At 48.4% G+C, this 21,137-nt stretch overlaps 1 protein-coding gene across 1 annotated transcript in view; it reads left to right on the forward strand.

Annotated features, from left to right (window-relative positions):
• CSDE1 (cold shock domain containing E1) overlaps positions 1–21,137 on the forward strand; it is a 689,720-nt gene that overhangs the window by 206,009 nt on the left and 462,574 nt on the right. Inside the window, 2 exon segments of the mRNA XM_086923281.1 lie at positions 9,265–9,281; positions 9,284–9,345. Coding sequence (XP_086779407.1) covers positions 9,265–9,281; positions 9,284–9,345 — 79 coding nt within the window.

The following is a 21,137-nucleotide window of genomic DNA, read 5'->3' on the forward strand; positions in this document are numbered from 1 at the left end:
ACTTTGGCACTGGGGATCTTATTAGCAGGAACCCAGTGCCCCTTGTCATCCAGTCCGAATTAAGGAGTCTTACGGCATGCTGGAAAAAAAATCTAGCCCGCAAAAAAAGAAAGGGACGAATCAATATGGGCTAAACTGATATACGATGCAAAAAACAACAGCACCAGGTTTTGGCAGACCATCCGAATCCTAGAGAATCTATCTGCTCTAGGAATCAACTCGTATATAACTGAGGACATCTGGGGAAAGTTCCTACTGAATCTCTTCAATACAGAAGTTGGCGAATCCGCGGAAGCCGTACCGGAGCACCTAAGTGACCAACAACAATTCAGATCTGAAGGACCGGTCCTTCCCATAGTCTTTACAATTAAGCTGTTGGGGGGCCGAATCAAGAAATGTCTTAAAGATGGAGCTCCAGGCCCCAACGGTCTTCCGCCAATCATATTTAAACAGGATTCGAACTACTGGGTTGAAGCTCTTTCCCCTTTATAATAACATCCTGGAAAGTGAGAGAATCCTGGACTCCTGGAAAGGATCAATATTTCACCGATCCACAAAAAGGAGCCATGTCAGACCCAAAAAACTATAGGCTCATTGCTTTAATTGACATCGAAGCCAAATTCTATGCAGGGCTCTTATTACATGAACTTACAGTTTGGGCTCAGGAAAAAAACCTAATTCCCATAAATCAAACTGGCTTCCGGGAAGGTCTGGGGACCTCAACAAATAATCTCGGCCTTTCTCTTCTGTCTGACGCCTCTAAACAAATCAACAAACCGCTATTTGTCTGCTTTATCGACTATAAGGCAGCTTTTGACAGCGTTGACAGGGGGATACTTTGGGCCAAACTAGCGAGGTGGGGAATTCCCACAATCCTTCTAAACCAGCTAATCCTGCTTCACTTTGAAACTTGGGTCCAGATTAAACTTGGAGCAGGAGATACCCTGTCTAGGAAAATTCCAACTACCAAAGGGTTGAAGCACGGCTGTGTCTTGGCCCCAACCTTGTTAAACCTTTTTGTCTCTAATCTTTCGACCGAGCTGGACAAGTGCAACAATCACGCCCCGAACTTGAGGGGCTTAACTCTATCGAACCTCTTGTATGCAGATGATCTGCTAATATTCAGCCGTACTCTAATCGGCCTCCACATCTGATAAATACCACAAGTACCTTCGCTGGAAAAAATGGGCTGACCATAAATCTGGAAAAATCTAAAGTAATGGTATTAAATCAAGGTCCCAACAAAGCCTACCCGCGATGGTCAATGAACAATCGGCTGCTGGTGCCAACAGAGGAGTAAAATTATTTGGGAATCATATTTGAGACATTGCTCATTTTCCAAACAGGAAGCATCCATCGGAGGCAGAGGGACCATATTGGCAGTTGCTTTAAAAAATATCAAGCAAAAAATAACCGGCCCTAGCCTTCTCCCTTTGCTGGAAGTGCTTCGAGCGTGGCTGCTACCCTCTATCACTTATGGAAGTGAAGAAATGAGAGGAAGAGATGAGGCTACTTTGGACACAGCGGTTGCCAAGGCCCTAAGAATAACATTGAGTCTTCCGCAATTTACCTCACCAGCTCAAATAAGACTAGAGTTTGGATTGCAAAACCAGCAAATTTCACGGAAAGGGGCCTACGCCAAATGCTGGTGGTTGGAAATCTCAAGGAAGAATTATAGCCCAGCAATGAGTTACTACCTTCATTCAGCAATCAAGCTGCTAGCTTTACAGGACCTATGGGATTCCTGCTCATCCCCGAAAAGCTTCAGGGTCCTGGTAAACAAATCAGTAAAGATTGCATCTCTCGCAGAAGATAAAGCTAACCTTAGCAGGAGGGCCCATGGCTGGTTCGTAATCCAGAGCTACAAGTCACCAAAGCCCCAATTATACTTAGGAACAGGTTTTTCAAGAATAACAAAAGAAAGGTTCCTTTATCTGAGGCTGGGAATCTTACCAGCAAAGCCCCACCTTTCTCCATGGAAACGAACAATCTCCTCTAATTACTGCAGATCGTGTGGAGATCTAAACGAAGATATAATGCATATACTATGCATCTGCAATGGCTTGAGAGTGGAAAGGAGACAGTTTCTAAAACGGCTCCTGATTGCAAGTCCGGTTCGATCTTGCAGGGAGGCGGTAAAGGCCTGTTTTGAGTGCAGTAATATCCTACTCTCTTGCAGCCTTGTTCGGTTTATGAGGGAAGCAAACGTAAAGCTAAGTCTAGAAGATCCACAAGTCACCGGTCTTTATGCTACGCCAGCCGGGTTCATGAGACATGTATAATAGCCCCCACCACTAGAGTTAAATCAGATCTACGAATATTACCTTGGCTGCTAGGCTGTCAGCAGTCTTCATGGGCCAGCCTAGAGTTAATTGAACTTTGTACTTTCCATAAACATCACTTTACTGGGTGCTTCCATCCACGAGAACAAGCCTTATGACGAACTATTTCACTAACTATGAAGAACTACTTTATCAGTTTTTATTCCCCTGCAATTTTACAGAATTACAACATATTTTGTAATCTTTTAGCATTATTTAATGGTGAAGCTATAGTATGTGAATTCATGTTTTTACTTCTTTGCAGAGGTTTTAATTAATCCTGCAATAAAGGCATTATTATTATTATTATTACACTTTGGATTACATTTCGGATTACTTTTTCTACTCTGTGTGATCTGCCTAGATATCACAATGGGATATTTCCTAGACAAAGGTAGGTAGAGCACCTGCAATAGAATACAGTTTCTTATGTTTTCATATAAACACCCTCAACACTTTTGTCAGAGGAAAAGTCAATGCTATCAAACCTGCCCATGGATTGGGGGCTTCCCAGCTTGCCCTGGGGTGACCAATCCTGGTCGCCCCTTTTTTGTTGGCTTCGCTACGGTAGGGGAGGGGAGAGGAGGGGGGGTGCATTTGCCATCCCAGGCGGGGTTTGTCCCGGGGCCCCCTCGGGTACGGGTTTGCCTTCCCTGACCCAGGTCTCAACAACAAAAGGGGCAGTAATTAAAAACTGTAATTATGTACCTACCCCTGAAGCGCTTTGCGGCGAGGAGCTACTCTGGAACCCACGGTTTGAGGTAAATAGGTAGTAAGTTAGTAAGTAATATGTGCTTTCTTTTTGTAGTAGGATGAGCTAGGGGGCGTTTTCTACAAGTCTAGTGAGAGAATTTGATTTAATGACTTCCCTGAGCAGTATTCCAAGTATACCAGCTGCTAACAAGGTGAACTATGCAGGATACCCAATGATAGCCTTCATCAGCATTCCCACGCCTAAGACTAGCGGCCCCATTGGGTTCATGACGCTGTCTGTCACTTTGCATGCCTTTCCTGTCTGGCTCTATGTCCCAGTTCCTTCTCTTATGTCCTACGCTCACTCGAAAGTGTTTCTCCACCCCTGTGCTCCAGCATCTATCCTTGGGGCTAGCTCTTGTTTTTGTTTGCAGTGGAGTGATTATTTGGCCTATGTAAAGAGATAGGAGGAATCAGGGCACTCAGCCTACAGCACATGCTGGGACTTGCAGGCCACAGTTAATTAGAAAAGAAAAATAGCATTTGCAATGCAATAGGTCTCACATTTACGCAAATTTGACCTATTGGCATTGTAAATGACACTGGCTTTTATTTATGTTTCAAAAACACAAACCTAAATAAAAGGCAATGCCATTTACAATAAAAGTAGCTCAAACTCTCGCAAATGCGTGACATATTGCATTGCAAATGCTTGTTACCCTACGGGGCTAGGGGGATGTCGGTTGGTGGCTGCTCTCGGGCAAGCCATAGGGTTGAGGGAGCAAAGCTCCAAAGGATAAGCTCAGGGCAAACGGGATCCAAGCTAGCACATAAGGTGCACTCACAGCCGCACAGGTGCGGTTGGGCACAGGATACTGGATCAGCATCAGGCACCCTGTTGCTTACAATGGGAGATCTCTGGCCGGAACAAACACTGCAGATGTGGGCAAAGATGCTTCCTGGAGGCGACCACTGGTTAGAGAGGTAAGTTGGGATACTGAGGGTTGCCTGGACACAGTCGGTTGGGACAACCAAGGCTGTGGGGCTTCTGGTGCAGGGGTGTATTTAGGCATCCAGTTTCCTTACCAGCTGTAGTTACTGTCTGGGGGTGGGGGGACCCTCCAAATAGAGGCTGCAAGCGTTGTCGGGAGGCTTGAAGTAGGTCCGTGATCACCTGGGCCAAGGTCCGACTCGCTGGGGGGACCTTCTTGTGGTGTTAGGCCACTCAAACTCAGGCTAATGGGCGTCACGTGCAGAGTGGTGCAAACTACCGGATTCAGCTGGAGCCAGTCTGGTTCTTGAGCAAGTCTGGTGCTCTCAGGAGACAAAGTCTTTGTAGGGAAGGCAGGGCAGGTCCCCAGGGTTCTGGGTGGCTGTAGGGTGCAGGACACATCGGAGTTCTGCTGAAGCAGGTCGTGGTCAGGACAGGCCGGTAGCGCGGAGGACAAGGCAGTTGGTGTCTTCTTGTTCCTTCAGCTAGGCTCTTCGGTTCTTCTCGCTTGTCTGAGGAGGCAAGGTGGGGAGTTGCCCCTAAATAGGACGTTTAGGGGCGTTTCAGATAGGTACAGTTTGGAACCAGTGGGTCCCTTTCGTGGGGTGGATACACCCCGATTATGCCACCCTCCAGTGGGAAAGGGCATAAGCCTCACTCTGGTTGCCTGGGCCCCCCCCCCCCCCCCCATCTTCAAGATGGTTGTGACTGAGTTGTGCTTCACCTCTCCTCCCCAAGCTGAGGGGTGGGGTTGGCAAAGGTTGAACATCTCTCCTCCTATCCTGTACTTCTTGCTGATTCTCCCTCCCAAAGTAGGATTTGGAACCTGTGGGGGTCGGTTGCTGGGAGCAGCAAATGGCTGGGCCAGTTCACAAAGGCGTCAGGCCTTTGAAGCTTCCCCTTTGTGGGCCCTTCCCATCCTGGGTGAGGAGGCTTGGCACTTCTACCTAGGATCTGCTTTGTTTTCGGACCCCGAGCGCGTGAGGATCTTCACCCAGAGGCCCAGAAACATGTCTGGGGTGGCAACTGGCGAGCAGCCAGTCAGCCAAGACACTCAAGTGTGGTCGTTTTTCAAGGGACATCTCTAAGATGACCTCTGAGTACATTTGCCATCAAATCCCACACTGGCACCCATGTGGGTTTAATGTACTGAGAAGTTTGATACCAAACTTCACAGAACCATAATGGCTTTACTGAATTCAGAGAAGTTTGTAAATGACAAACTCCCAAACCATATTCTCTTTATGCTTATACTGCACTTACAATGTTTAAGAATGGACTTAGACACTGTAGGGGTACAGGGCATATGCACCTGTACCCTCACCAGAGGTATAGCGCACCCAGCTAGTGGGGTGGCGTACCTATACCATAGACTTTGGATTGTTAGCATGGCACACAGGTTTGTGTGCCATGTGTGCCATGTCGACTTCACTTTTAGCTGCACAAAAATAAGCAGCCCTCAAGGGCAGTGTGTGTTAATGTACAGGGCCTCTAAGGGTGGCACAATAGGTGTTGCAGTCTTTAAAGGCCTTCCCTGGTCACAGTACCCTTGGTACCTTTTACAAAGGACTTGCATGTAGCCAGAGAGCCGCCAATTGGCGTTGCAAAGGTACCGTTTTAGTGAAAGAACATTGTCCCTTGGTATCTGGTTCGCAGGAACCCAGGGCACATTTATTTAAAGAGCATCATCAGACACAGTGTGTGGGGGTAATGGGGCCGGAGGGGAGGAGCCGCCATGCAAAAAGGGCGACTTTCCTACAAGGTGTAGCAGCCATATCCCTGGATTCCAAGGACCAGTCAAAGTGCCCAAATACTCGCCTGTATTAATTAAGCTGGGATCATATTGAATCCATCCCAAACCATACACTTAGGCTTCTTATTTTCACAGTCCAGTATATTTGAAGCATGGCGCATTCTTGCTGTTTGTGGTGGTAAATATTCACTTTTGTCACAAGGGTTCTACCTTTCGTACTCAGAGCAGTAGCCATGATGTTTTTAAATTGCAATTGGGTGGTAGCAGTTAACCAGAAGTCCGATATTAGTTAATTTGTTTCTTCATACCTGGCTCATCTAATACTTCCACAGCAGGCTCGCAGTTATCAACATTTAGTGTTTCAGTCAATTTAAGTCCTTCACCCTATTTCAGTTATATTACCTTTCTCTGAGGAGACTCCCAAATTGCAGAAGATTTTTCTTTGAATAACACTACATTGTCACTCGGCTATAAATTACGTGGCCATCCACAAACTAGAGGATCTTTAGAAGGATCCTTGGCATTGTGCGCTTTCCTGGTGCCTCCTGTTTATCTGCATAACACTTCTGCAGCAGTACTTGGAGGACCAATGGTGGCAGTTGGGAGCCCAACCTCCATCTTTTCCCAAGCTGCGATTAAATCATTCTCTTGGTGTGTTGGCTTGTAGATAAATTACTGAAATGTATCCATGGACATTTGAATACAGACTCCAATCATGGATGCTTTTTTAAAACACTGGGCGGCTCACCTCTTCAGGTTAAGGGTTTGTGGTCAGCGGAGTCCGCAAAATAAACTCCCTTTTAGTTCAAACAGGCCATAGAATACAAATGTACTATTTGAACAAACATGGAGGAATGCCACCCAGACTCTTGACGTAGGAATTGGAGTTCACCTTAAAATGTTTGATAGCCGTGGTTCCCAAACTGTGTACTGCGGCACCCCGATTCGCCGTTATGAGTTGCCAGGGGCGCGGTGGCACGATGTGGGAAATTGCAGTGGCAGCGCTAGAAATTTAGAAATGCCACCTGCATAGTCGTGTAAAATCCGCTGCTTTAAGGATACAGGAATGGAAAAAAAGGGTCTGATCTTTAAGCAACATGCAGAGTGGAGCTGCAGGGGCTCTTGGAAGGGGGGAAACCGCAAGGCCTCATTAACATGCAAATGGTCTTTTAAAGACCTGTGAAGTGCTGGGGTGCGGCTGCGTGTGTGCCCAGGAGGTCTTATCCCCAGGCTGCCACACACGAATGGGGGAGGGGACTGGGGGGGGGGCTGAAGCCCTTGGAGTCCAATGGGTGTTGCGTGCCTGAGAGGGCACGAAGGGAGTAGACATAGAGGAAAGGGGCAGACTTAAGAGCACGAAGGGAGCAGGCATGGAGAAAGGGGGCAGTCTCAGGGCACGAAGGGAGAAGGCATGGAGGAAAGGAGCAGTCTCAGGGCACAAAGGGAGAAGGCATGGAGGAAAGGGGCAGTCTCAGGGCACGAATGGAGCAGGCATGGAGAAAAGGGGCAGTCTCAGGGCAGGAAGGGAGCAGGCATGGATAGAAGGGGGAGTCAGAAGGCACGTATGGAGACAGCATGGACTGAAGGGGTAGTTGGAGGTCACGAAGAAAGGAGGCATGCACAGAAGGGGCAGTCTGAGGGCGCGGGGGCAGGCATGGACAGAGGGAACAGTCAGAATGCAACAGGAAGTACTCCTGAGGTCTGGCTTACATCCCCACCCACCCGTCCACCGGTAATAAAATGGGGGGGGGGGGGGGGGGGGGGGGGAGCCATGGCCAACTGCCAATTAGGCCAAAGGAGCAACGGGTCAAAAAAGTTTTGGGAACCACTGGTTTATAGTCCGGGTCATTCTGACAAGGATTGTTCACCTCCTGGGTGTTGAAAATGGAAAGCAGACCCTCTTCACTTCCATCCTGATGCAACTCCATTGGCTCCCTTTGCAAGCCCATACCATTCCTCAAAACCAGTTGCATAATTTACAAAGTCATCACGACCAGCACCACTGCGTATCTTACAAACTCTCCATCGCTGGTGGTTCTCGACATAACAGCAGCCAGGACACCATCAGACTGGAGACCAAGAAGTGAAAAAATAAAGACAACAGGTCTTTTCCATCTGTGCATCCAGGATCTGGAGCAACATCCCCATATCAACTGCTTCAGTTTAAAAAAAGAATTGGAACGCTCGCCTCTTTAAAAATGTTTTTTTAAAATCACAATGCATTAACCATCCATAACCAATCATTCCATCCTATTAATCGTTGACCTTAAGCTTACCTTTGACCAGGTACAGCACCTTTGGCTAGGTTTCATTATAGAATAACATATCCGAGAATCCAGACTGCCACCCAAAAACTTATACAAGAGCAACACATGGGTACAAAATGATCATAAAGTACTTGAAGAAATCTATGAATGGTTTTTTGGGAAAAGTGATGTCTTGATACTTGCAGATGAAAGACGTCCAAATCTTGCCTTGAGATGGAACCAACCCGGGATACTTCCTTTCTGTCCGTATGTTTACTCAAGTTTCTTCTCACATTTCTACAGTTTTTCTTTCTCCATATTTTTTCCCTCCATACATTCAGTTCCTCATCAAGCTGACATAGTCCAAAGCCTGGGGGATGCATAGTTCGTCAGTGGCCTTTAGAGTGGTTGTCCACTGATCTGTTAAACCTATTGGAATGATCGGCAAGAGTGCTGTGCAGACTGGATATCCTGTTCAAGTTCAGGCGTCACATTCTGCATCCCAACCTTCCATTGTTCAGCTCAGCCACATGGCTTTAGAAGTTATTCATTATGGGCATTGCTCATCTGAAATTTCTCAAGACTCCGATCACTTCGAAAGATCCAAGCGGCCAGTCACTAGTGCTTCCTATGCGTGCAAGTGAAAGGCATTCTGAACCTGGTGTATACATGCAGTCTAGACCCCACCACATGTCAGAAGGAAGCAATACTGCCCTATCTTCTTTAGCTCCTTGAATTGGTACTTTTTACATTGGATCACAGGTATCTGTAAAATTATATCTAGCGTGTCATGGTGGGCTTCCTTTAAGGAGCAATGGGCTATCTTTAAAGCCATGGTTTTCTTTTATTTCACAGACATTTTTCAAAAAAAGTTTTATCTTGTCACTATTCTAGTCATTGCACCTGCTATCTAATGAATTTGGCCTATTTTTTAAAGAATACTAAATGAAACTCACCCCAGCATGAAGGCAGAATTCTAGAGTCCATCTTTATTTTTATGTAAGCAAAGCATTTTTTTAAACTTATTTTCATAAGAACTCTGGGATCCAACACTTGGGCAGCACCATTTACTAATGACTTTCATGAAGATTCCCCTTGAGGATAATTAATTATAAATAGTCCTGTTTTCTTGCTCGAACAGTTTTAGGAATCCATTTAAAGTAATTTTTACATACTCTTTCACTTTTCATTATGTGTTTACAAATGGAATTTGTGGTCTTGTAAAATTATTTCCTTATTACCATTTTTTTTCTCTTCTAGTACTGGTGCTGTAAGTGCAGTAACATTATGCTGTTGAAAAAAAAACAAATGCGGTGTCAGGGAGTTGTTTGTGCCATGAAGGTAAGAGCAGCCTACTTAATTTCCCCTAACTGTAATGAAATTAGTTAATTTAAGTGGAATGGGAGGTATTGCTAATATTGTACTACTAGATGTTAAACTCGGATGAGTATTCTGTATGTAGTCTTTGTTGAGAATCTGATCTACAGATAACCTTTCTTCAGTAGATATAATTCCATTCTGAAAACAGAAGAATTCCATTCTGGAATAGAGCACTTTATACTCTGTCTCTGAAATAAGTTTTACATTTGTGTCCTTGCTATCTCCTTTTATCTGTATAAGTGTCTTGCCACCTAAAAGTGGTAATGGATTTTGCTTTGAAAGCTGCTAAAGCATAGCTTTACACACGGGCACATTGTACTCTAGTCAGTAGTCATGTATATTTCCTTGCCAGTTCTGTATTGTTATGCTGCATCGTGTGGATTTGAACTCCACCCCCTCCTTTTGTGGTCTGCGACTTGCTAGGTGGTGTAGTCTTCCTTCATCTTGCCTATCCTGCTTTAAGCCATCCATGAATGATTCAGGGACTCTTTTTCTGCTGTAGCGGTAGCAAGACCTTGATAAACCTTTAAGGGACCTTAGCCTCTAGTGTTAAGGCTACCTTTACCCACTGCAAGCAAGGGATTTGAAAACTCTCAGGAAAGGTGGAAACAATGAATTGCACATCGAGATCCTAGGTAACCAGTTTCAGTATGATTTGGTAAACGTCCAAAAAAGGAGTGCAAAGCATCCTTTACTCTGTTTATACCAAATCTCCGTCGGCTCCTAGCACTTGTTCCAAAAGCCTCTATCCTTTTCTTGATGTCTGGTCTCAAGCTGTTATATTACAGGCGTGCGAAGATAGAGGCTGGTTGCTGAGACTATTGGGTGGTGGTCAGGAAGAAAGTCTTAACTGAGGCCAATCTGTAGCCTTTCACATGGCAGTAAAGCAAAATCTCCCATTTCCCCAAGAACACCTCAAGTTCCCTCTTAGGATCTTGCGCTGCTCACAGAGCATCATTTTGAGTCTCTACGTTCTTGCCAACTAAAGTTTATTTCATGAAAATTACCTTCTTATCAGTTACATTTGTTTGGCGGAACATCTCATTCGGATACACAAAGAACAGCTCGTTGTAAGGACAAACCCTCCCATTTTCAATGGTTGTTCCCCTGTTCCATGATAAGACTACTGGCTTACTAATCTTCTTTCCACAGCCAGTTGCAAAAAAGATATGTGGCACAATTTTTGAAGTCTTAAAACAGGCTGTATTGGCAATCTTAATAAAATACTTTCAGATTTAGAAGAAAAAAAGCGAAAGACATTTAAGTCAGTTGAGTAAAACGAAGTGGCTTTTTAAAGGCGTCCTTCACACGTGCTTTTTACTTCATTACTAAGTAAGAGGTAGAATATGTGGCAATATAGTTTTGTATAGGCTGCTGCATTGAAAAGGATGAGACTAGGATACTGCTGTTAACGGCCTCTTGACCTCCATGGTCTGATTATGCCCTTCGGGTGGCTGTCTCTGTAATTTTTTCTGACTCCCGCTGATAGGATCTGGGAGCGAAGCTTGGTCCTTTTTTTTAGGGTTTTTTTCCTCAAGACGTCCTTTAGTGCATAGAGTATTTTTAGATCTTTTCCATATCAAATGTTTTGCAAAATACCATATCTTTTTGTGAACTGCCCAGAATATGGCAGAAAAATGGCAAAAACAGACATGCAGAGGATTTGTAACTTATGTTTGCCAGACTCATGGCCCCAAGGTTCGAGCCACTGCAAAACCCTCATCAGATGCACTTTGAGGAGAGTTAGGGAGAGCGAGTTAGGGAGAGCGAGTTAGGTAGAGCGAGTTAGGGAGAGCGAGTTAGGGAGAGCGAGTTAGGGAGAGCGAGTTAGGGAGAGCGAGTTAGGGAGAGCGAGTTAGGGAGAGCGAGTTAGGGAGAGCGAGTTAGGGAGAGCGAGTTAGGGAGAGCGAGTTAGGGAGAGCGAGTTAGGGAGAGCGAGTTAGGGAGAGCGAGTTAGGGAGAGCGAGTTAGGGAGAGCGAGTTAGGGAGAGCGAGTTAGGGAGAGCGAGTTAGGGAGAGCGAGTTAGGGAGAGCGAGTTAGGGAGAGCGAGTTAGGGAGAGCGAGTTAGGGAGAGCGAGTTAGGGAGAGCGAGTTAGGGAGAGCGAGTTAGGGAGAGCGAGTTAGGGAGAGCGAGTTAGGGAGAGCGAGTTAGGGAGAGCGAGTTAGGGAGAGCGAGTTAGGGAGAGAGAGTTAGGGAGAGAGAGTTAGGGAGAGAGAGTTAGGGAGAGAGAGTTAGGGAGAGAGAGTTAGGGAGAGAGAGTTAGGGAGAGCGAGTTGGGTAGAGAGAGTTGGGGAGGGAGAGAGAGTTGGGGAGGGAGAGAGAGTTGGGGAGGGAGAGAGAGTTAGGGAGAGAGAGTTAGGGAGAGAGAGTTAGGGAGAGAGAGTTAGGGAGAGAGAGTTAGGGAGAGAGAGTTAGGGAGAGCGAGTTAGGGAGAGAGAGTTAGGGAGAGAGAGTTAGGGAGAGAGAGTTAGGGAGAGAGAGTTAGGGAGAGCGAGTTAGGGAGAGCGAGTTAGGGGGGTAGAGAGAGTTGGGGAGGGAGAGAGAGTTAGGGAGAGAGAGTTAGGGAGGGAGGGAGAGTTAGGGAGGGAGGGAGAGTTAGGGAGGGAGGGAGAGAGAGTTTGGGAGGGAGGGAGAGAGAGTTAGGGAGAGAGAGTTAGGGAGAGAGAGTTAGGGAGAGAGAGTTAGGGAGAGAGAGTTAGGGAGAGAGAGTTAGGGAGAGAGAGTTAGGGAGAGCGAGTTAGGGGGGTAGAGAGAGTTGGGGAGGGAGAGAGAGTTGGGGAGGGAGAGAGAGTTGGGGAGGGAGAGAGAGTTGGGGAGGGAGAGAGAGTTGGGGAGGGAGAGAGAGTTAGGGGGGTAGAGAGAGTTGGGGAGGGAGAGAGAGTTAGGGAGGGAGAGAGAGTTAGGGAGAGAGAGAGTTAGGGAGGGAGTTAGGGAGTTAGGGAGGGAGAGAGAGTTAGGGAGAGAGAGAGTTAGGGAGGGAGTTAGGGAGTTAGGGAGGGAGAGAGTTAGGGAGGGAGTTAGGGAGTTAGGGAGGGAGAGAGTTAGGGAGGGAGGGAGAGAGTTAGGGAGTTAGGGAGGAAGAGAGTTAGGGAGTTAGGGAGGGAGAGAGTTAGGGAGTTAGGGAGGGAGAGAGTTAGGGAGGGAGAGAGAGTTAGGGAGGGAGAGAGAGTTAGTGAGGGAGAGAGTTAGGGAGGGAGTTAGGGAGTTAGGGAGGGAGAGAGTTAGGGAGGGAGTTAGGGAGTTAGGGAGGGAGAGAGTTAGGGAGGGAGGGAGAGAGTTAGGGAGTTAGGGAGGAAGAGAGTTAGGGAGTTAGGGAGGGAGAGAGTTAGGGAGAGAGAGTTAGGGAGGGAGAGAGAGTTAGGGAGGGAGAGAGAGTTAGTGAGGGAGAGAGTTAGTGAGGGAGAGAGAGTTAGTGAGGGAGAGAGAGTTAGTGAGGGAGAGAGAGTTAGTGAGGGAGAGAGAGTTAGTGAGGGAGAGAGAGTTAGTGAGGGAGAGAGAGTTAGGGAGTTAGGGAGGGAGAGAGAGTTAGGGAGGGAGAGAGTTAGGGAGTTAGGGAGAGAGAGTTAGGGAGGGAGAGAGTTAGGGAGAGAGTTAGGGAGGGAGAGAGAGTTAGGGAGGGAGAGAGAGTTAGGGAGGGAGAGAGAGTTAGGGAGGGAGAGAGAGTTAGGGAGGGAGAGAGAGTTAGGGAGGCAGAGAGAGTTAGGGAGGGAGAGAGAGTTAGGGAGGGAGAGAGAGTTAGGGAGGGAGAGAGAGTTAGGGAGGGAGAGCGAGTTAGGGAGAGCGAGTTAGGGGGGTAGAGAGAGTTAGGGAGGGAGAGAGAGTTAGGGAGAGAGAGAGAGTTAGGGAGGGAGAGAGAGTTAGGGAGGGAGGGAGAGAGAGTTAGGGAGGGAGGGAGAGAGAGTTAGGGAGGGAGGGAGAGAGAGTTTGGGAGGGAGGGAGAGAGTTTGGGAGGGAGGGAGAGAGAGTTTGGGAGGGAGGGAGAGAGTTTGGGAGGGAGGGAGAGAGAGTTAGGGAGGGAGAGAGAGTTAGTGAGGGAGAGAGAGTTAGTGAGGGAGAGAGAGTTAGTGAGGGAGAGAGAGTTAGTGAGGGAGAGAGAGTTAGTGAGGGAGAGAGAGTTAGGGAGTTAGGGAGGGAGAGAGAGTTAGGGAGTTAGGGAGAGAGAGTTAGGGAGGGAGAGAGTTAGGGAGAGAGTTAGGGAGGGAGAGAGAGTTAGGGAGGGAGAGAGAGTTAGGGAGGGAGAGAGAGTTAGGGAGGGAGAGAGAGTTAGGGAGGCAGAGAGAGTTAGGGAGGGAGAGAGAGTTAGGGAGGGAGAGAGAGTTAGGGAGGGAGAGAGAGTTAGGGAGGGAGAGCGAGTTAGGGGGTAGAGAGAGTTAGGGAGGGAGAGATAGTTAGGGAGAGAGAGAGAGTTAGGGAGAGAGAGAGAGTTAGGGAGGGAGAGAGAGTTAGGGAGGGAGGGAGAGAGAGTTAGGGAGGGAGGGAGAGAGAGTTAGGGAGGGAGGGAGAGAGAGTTTGGGAGGGAGGGAGAGAGTTTGGGAGGGAGGGAGAGAGAGTTTGGGAGGGAGGGAGAGAGTTAGGGAGGGAGAGAGTTAGGGAGTTAGGGAGGGAGAGAGAGTTAGGGAGTTAGGGAGGGAGAGAGAGTTAGGGAGGGAGAGAGTTAGGGAGTTAGGGAGGGAGAGAGTTAGGGAGTTAGGGAGGGAGAGAGTTAGGGAGTTAGGGAGGGAGAGAGTTAGGGAGAGAGAGTTAGGGAGGGAGAGAGAGTTAGGGAGGGAGAGAGAGTTAGGGAGGGAGAGAGAGTTAGGGAGGGAGAGAGAGTTAGTGAGGGAGAGAGAGTTAGTGAGGGAGAGAGAGTTAGTGAGGGAGAGAGAGTTAGTGAGGGAGAGAGAGTTAGTGAGGGAGAGAGAGTTAGGGAGGGAGAGAGAGTTAGGGAGGGAGAGAGAGTTAGGGAAGGAGAGAGTTAGGGAGTTGGGGAGGGAGAGAGTTAGGGAGTTAGGGAGGGAGAGAGTTAGGGAGTTAGGGAGGGAGAGAGTTAGGGAGAGAGTTAGGGAGGGAGAGAGAGTTAGTGAGGGAGAAAGAGTTAGTGAGGGAGAGAGAGTTAGTGAGGGAGAGAGAGTTAGTGAGGGAGAGAGAGTGAGGGAGTTGGAGAGAGAGTGAGGGAGTTGGAGAGAGAGTGAGGGAGTTGGAGAGAGAGTGAGGGAGTTGGAGAGAGAGTGAGGGAGTTGGAGAGAGAGTGAGGGAGTTGGAGAGAGAGTGAGGGAGTTGGAGAGAGAGTGAGGGAGTTGGAGAGTGAGGGAGAGGGTGGGGGAAAGAGCTAGAGTGAGGTGGAGAGGAGTTAGAGCTGGAGCCAGAGGGTGAGGGTGAGGGTGAGGGAGAGAGGGTGCTGGAGCCAGAGGGTGAGGGTGAGAGGGAGAGGGTGCTGGAGCCAGAGGGTGAGGGTGAGGGTGCTGGAGCCAGAGGGTGAGGGTGACGGTGAGAGGGAGAGAGGGTGCTGGAGCCAGAGGGTGAGGGTGAGGGTGAGGGAGAGAGGGTGCTGGAGCCAGAGGGTGAGGGTGAGGGTGAGGGAGAGAGGGTGCTGGAGCCAGAGGGTGAGGGTGAGGGAGAGAGGAAGAGAGGGTGCTGGAGCCAGAGGGTGAGGGTGAGGGTGAGGGAGAGAGGGTGCTGGAGCCAGAGGGTGAGGGTGAGGGTGAGGGTGAGGGAGAGAGGAAGCTGGAGCCAGAGGGTGAGGGTGAGGGAGAGAGGGAGAGAGGGTGCTGGAGCCAGAGGGTGACGGTGAGGGAGAGAGGGAGAGGGAGCTGGAGCCAGAGGGTGAGGGTGAGGGAGAGGGAGAGAGGGAGCTGGAGCCAGAGGGTGAGGGTGAGGGAGAGAGGGGAGAGAGGGAGCTGGAGCCAGCGGGTGAGGGTGAGGGTGAGGGAGAGGGAGAGAGGGAGCTGGAGCCAGAGGGTGAGGGTGTGGGTGAGGGAGAGGGAGCCAGACGGTGAGGGTGAGGGAGACGGAGCTGGTGCCAGAGGATGAGGGAGAGGGAGAGAGGGAGCTGAAGCCAGAGGGTGAGGGTGAGGGTGAGGGGCAGAGGGAGCTGGAGCCAGAGTGTGAGGGTGAGGGTGAGAGAGGGAGCTGGAGCCAGAGGGTGAGGGTGAGGGAGAGAGAGAGGGAGCTGGAGCCAGAGGGTGAGGGTGAGGGAGCTGGAGCTAGAGGGTGAGGGTGCTGGAGCTGGAGCCAGAGGGTGAGGGTGAGGAAGAGAGAGAGGGCGCTGGAGCCAGAGGGTGAGGGTGAGGGAGAGAGGGAGCTGGAGCCAGAGGGTGAGGGTGAGGGAGAGGGAGAGAGGGAGCTGGAGCCAGAGGGTGAGGGTGTGGGTGAGGGAGAGGGAGCTGGAGCCAGACGGTGAGGGTGAGGGAGACGGAGCTGGTGCCAGAGGGTGAGGGAGAGGGAGAGAGGGAGCTGAAGCCAGAGAGTGAGGGGGAGGGGGAGGGGGAGGGGGAGAGGGAGCTGGAGCCAGAGGGTGAGGGTGAGGGTGGGAGCTGGAGCCAGAGGGTGAGGGTGAGGGAGAGAGAGAGAGAGGGAGCTGGAGCCAGAGGGTGAGGGTGAGGGAGCTGGAGCCAGAGGGTGCGGGTGAGGGTGAGGGTGAGGGAGCTGGAGCCAGAGGGTGAGGGTGAGAGAGAGGGAGCTGGAGCCAGAGGGTGAGGGTGATGGTGAGGGAGAGAGGGAGCTGGAGCCAGAGGGTGAGGGAGAGAGGGAGCTGGAGCCAGAGGGTGAGGGTGAGGGTGAGGGAGATGGAGCCAGAGGTGTGGAGTTAGGGAGAGGTGTGGAGTTAGGGAGAGGTGTGGAGTTAGGGAGAGGTGTGGAGGAGCTGGAGCGCGAGGGTGAGGGTGCTGGAGCGCGAGGGAGTTTGAGAGAGAGGGGGGTTGAGAGTGGTAATCTCTCAGACAAGAGTTCAGATCTGAGGGAACTGCAAAAAGACCTGCAGTGGTGGTAGAAGAACCGCTATTAGGTCAGAGGCAGACCCCTCCATCACCAAGCAGATCTCACGGTTTTGGACGGATGAGTCACTCCTGGTATGGGGCAGCCATGTGGGAGAGGTAGAGATCAGGAAACGCTGGTCTCGGGTGCAGTCAGAGCTCCACATCAACTTGTTGGAGCTACGGGTGATCCGGCTAGCATTCTAACTTTTGTCAAGGGAATGTTGGTGCCAGTGTTCAGACATCATAACCGCTATATGGTACTGCAACAAGCAGGGCAGGTTTTGGTTCTGGAACTTTTGTCATGATGTACTACACCTGTTATGTTTGGATTTGTTGTGCGCTTAATACTAAAAGGTATCGAAGCACTGTAAGAGCAGCGATGGAACCAGGCAGTTTAGGAGGGTGTTATGTCCAACCTTCTGTGAAAAGAATAGTTTTTAGTAGTTTTCTGAAAGGAAGAAGGTGGCTTTCCGAGCGGAGTTGGCTTGGCAGCCTGTTCCTGAGAGTGGATACCCAAACCTCTGTTTTGGGTACTCTTAAGGGATCTTTCTGCTCTGTCTGCTTTCTTGCGGCTATTGGACCAACCCTCCTCATTAAAATCCCCTATTGTAAATAGGTGTTCGAGGCATATGAGCTGTAGGTTGTATACTTTAGCATAGATCGCAATCTGGTGTTGGGCTCGGCTGTTTGCACTTTGTTTTTGTGTAAGAAGTCTTTGTAGTCACAAGGTAGGCGACTTCTCCTTATGGTGCATGGGCATCAACTCCATCTTCAGATTGTTTTTTTCTGCCATCAGGTTCAGATGTAAACTGCTGCGCTCCAGGTGGGTGTCTTATTAGATTCCCCTTCGACACGCAATCCCTCACCGCTCGACTGTATTGTTTTTCGATCGCCCTACTCTACTCGCATCTGACACATCTTTCAACACCTTTGATTCCGGTCTTCGACACGGGACGTTGGACCTACCTGCACCATCAGGCCCTACAGTTAATGGAAAGAACTCCATTCAACAAATGCCTCCTGTGTGGTGCTAAATTCACAAACACTGATCTCCACGTGGTCTGTAACCTTTGTCTCTGCCCAGAACACGAGGACAAAGATTGCCCGGCCTGCGCTTCCTTCCGATCGAAGAAAACCATACATGATCGTCTGGCTCGATGTCACGTAATGTCTCGATCCACTACCCCTGTGCCGGACGACATCTTCGAATCGAGGGACAACAACCGGACAAAGACATTAACGTCTCCAAGGCCGACGACTCAGAGGCCGAAGATCAGATGGTTACTCAAGGTCAAGAAATTGTGAGTACCGACATTAAAACCACTACCCCTTCTCAAAAACATAAGGCTCCGGTAACACCTTCGCCGTGATAATCCTTCAGACACCTCGGGCCTGGCTCTGAAGACCAAAGACGAGCCTTCAGGCGACTCTGGACCGATCCAGCAACGCATCAGTACCGAAATACCATCCCCGGTACCGAAATCTAAACATTTGGCACGGAAACACCATCAGGATAAACCTTCGGAGCCGAAATCAGACCGTAAATCTTCGGCTCCAAAAAAGACCATAAATCTTCAGAACCGTAAAAGACCATAAATCCTCAGAGCTGAAAAAAACGCTAAATCTTTGGAGCTGAAAAAGTCCTCAAACTCCACAGCCCCTCCAAAGCATAAGGACACCAAGACCCATCCTAAAGCTTTGGAGTCGAAACCAAAACAACCAAAATCATCGGTGATGAAGAAGGATACTGGATTAAAAGACTTTTCAACCAGATCCAGTGGATCCTAAACAAAAACGCCTTCACATTGACCCTAAAACTGGTCATATCAAGACAATTCTATCTAAGAGACCTTTGGACTCTCCAGACGAACCCAAAGTACCCTTAAAGAAGGGAGACGTGGGAACTCCTCCAAATATTCCTACTGCATCACTTCTCTTGCATACTCTCCAAAACTTCCTTATTCACCTACACCACAAGATGATGATGATGATGATGATGATGATGATGATCACCTTGGGGGAGAGGGTGGGGGTGGGGATGAAAACCCACAAGAGGATAATGATGATAACTCTACTCTCCCACCACCTGATCCTTGGGAAGATTATAATTCCCCAGATCCAGACTCCTACCCATCTAGGCCATCCCTCCCCAGACGACAACATAGGTTTTGCACAGCTCATAAATAGGGCTGCACAATATCATGGGGTAGAATTTAACTCTGACCCACTGGATGAGGATTTTTTATTAGACTTTAGCACAGTTACAGAAATCAACAAGCATTCTACCTACGTTAAAAGGTATGATCAAGCATTGACCTGAGGATTTAAAGACCCCGTCAGGGCTAGAGTTCTCAATCCCAAGATTGAGAAAAAAAAGAGCAGCTCCCAACAATCCAGCTTATATTAAAGCATAGCTCCCTTTAGATTTCTTGGTTGGAAAATGCACATAAACAAGCAAATTCCCAATCAGGAGATACCCCACCTCCAGATAGGGAGTCTAAAATACTAGATGCATCTGGTAAACTCGTTGAATCACTGGCTCATTGCCAATACCCATGCTTTACTGGCAAGGTATGATTGGGGCTCATTACAATAAGCTTGAAAAACTCATACAACATCTCCCAGATCAGTATAAGTCTAAGGCTAACGACCTCATACAAGAGGAAAAGTTAATTACAAACACTTCTATAAAGTGTGCTCTTGACGCAGCTGACACATTGTCTTGTGCGGTCAACACAAGTGTTGTACTACGCTGACAAGCATGGCTACGCAAATCTGGCTTTAAACAGGCCGTGCTGTCTATAATTCTTAATCAACCCTTTGATCAAGAACACTTATTTGGACCCACTGTAGATATATCTTTAGAAAAAATGAAAAAGGACTCAAACTGTAAAGTCCATGGGAGCCCCACAGGCAACAATCACTAGAGGTTCTTTTCGTCGCTCCTTTTATAGGGGCGCCTCTAAAACTATTGGGACGGCCAACACCTCATCCTACTACAAAAACACTACTCAAACCTCCGCAAACGTGGATATTTCAGAGGAGGTTCTAGAGGGAACAACAACAAAGTTAGAGGCTGCAGTAATAACACCTGCACCTCTCCTACTACAAAACGGTGAATTCCCTCCACTTCCCTCCGATCATTCCACTCCAGTCGGGGAAAGTTTATCACAGTTCCTACTTGTCTGGAATTCCAACACCACAGACAAGTGGGTAAGGAAAAATGATCCAGTATGGTTACTGCCTGGAACTCACTTCAACTCCCCCATTCATATCCCCCAAACAATGTCCACAGACCATCTGACACTGTTAAAACAAGAGGTTCTCTCTTTATTACAACAACATTCAATAGAACCGGTTCCCCTACCTCATCAAGGAACAGGGGTTTACTCCCTTTACATTCTAATCCCAAAGAAGGACGATATTCTCAGGCCAATACTAGACCTCCGACTGTTAAAGCTCTACATATAGTAGGAACACTTCCACATGATCACTCTCCAACAGGTCCTCCCACTGCTCCAACAGGGCGATTTCCTTGCAACTCTAGATCTCAAGGACGCCTACTTTCATATTCCAATCTACTCTGCTCACAGAAAATATCTACAGTTTGTAGTGGACGGCCAGCACTATCAATTCGAAGTCCTCCCATTCAGAGTGACTATAGCACAGAGTCTTCACAGAATGTCTTGCAGTAGTAGCAGCTCATTTGCGGAGAGAACACATTCACAGGTTTCCTTATTTCGTTGACTGGCTCATAAAAGCCAAGTCACACACAGATTGTGTGCACAATACACACAAAACAGCTGCTCCACGACTTGGGATTTCCAATAAACCTACCCAAGTCTCACCTTCTATCGTCCCACCTACTTCACTATCTAGGTGCCACAATAGATACCTCAAAAGCCCTTGCATACCCCAATCCAGTCAGGCTAGCCAGCAGGCAAGCTCTCCTATCAAGATTTCATCCTCCGCACTCCCAGCTCGAGTGTTCATGCAACTAATATGGATGATGCGTCTCTTACGAAAATGTTTAGCACATCAGTGGGTGGAACCAAGCTCAAGGTCAGTTAACAGATCTGGTGTTGGTGGCCAGCCGAAAGCATCGCTCTCTGCAGTGGTGGAACACACAAAACCTATCCAAAGGGTGGCCTTTCATCCACCAGGTTCCACAAATAGTGCTAACCACAGACTCATTGCTCACCGGATGGGGAGTTCATCTCCAAAACCAAACCGTACTGGGTATCTGGACCCATCAACAGAAACAACTCCACATAAATCACCTGGAGTTAGTGGCAATCTTTCTAGCACTAAAGTCTTTTCAACTCTTGCTAGTATGCAAAGCGGTCTTGATCCGTACAGACAACATGACAGCAATGTATCTATATATATATATATATATATAAAAACGAATGTATGTCTGTCTGTTTGTCCTTTATGCATTACTACACCATTCATCCGATTGGCATGAAACTTTGGGAAGTTGAGTACACTCCCGCAAGGGTTTCTGGCAAAAAAAATGTAATAAATAAAAAAAGTGTTAAATATCGGCCCTCCGACCCCCCCCCCCCCTGGGCCCTCATAATCTTTCCAATACTGAACGTTTACAGTTTCCAGTCCGACTCGCTTTTGCAATGACCATCAACAAAGCACAAGGACAATCGCTGCTAGTGTGTGGACTAGATTTGGCGAATCCGTGCTTCTCACATGGACAACTGTATGTGGCCAGCTCACGTGTCGGAAAACCTTCTGATTTATTTGTGTACGCACCAGACGGGGGGGAAAAAAAAAAGTGTATCCA

This window comes from Lissotriton vulgaris, chromosome 5 (assembly GCF_964263255.1).
Source record: "Lissotriton vulgaris chromosome 5, aLisVul1.2, whole genome shotgun sequence".
NCBI classification, from domain to species: Eukaryota; Metazoa; Chordata; class Amphibia; order Caudata; family Salamandridae; genus Lissotriton; species Lissotriton vulgaris.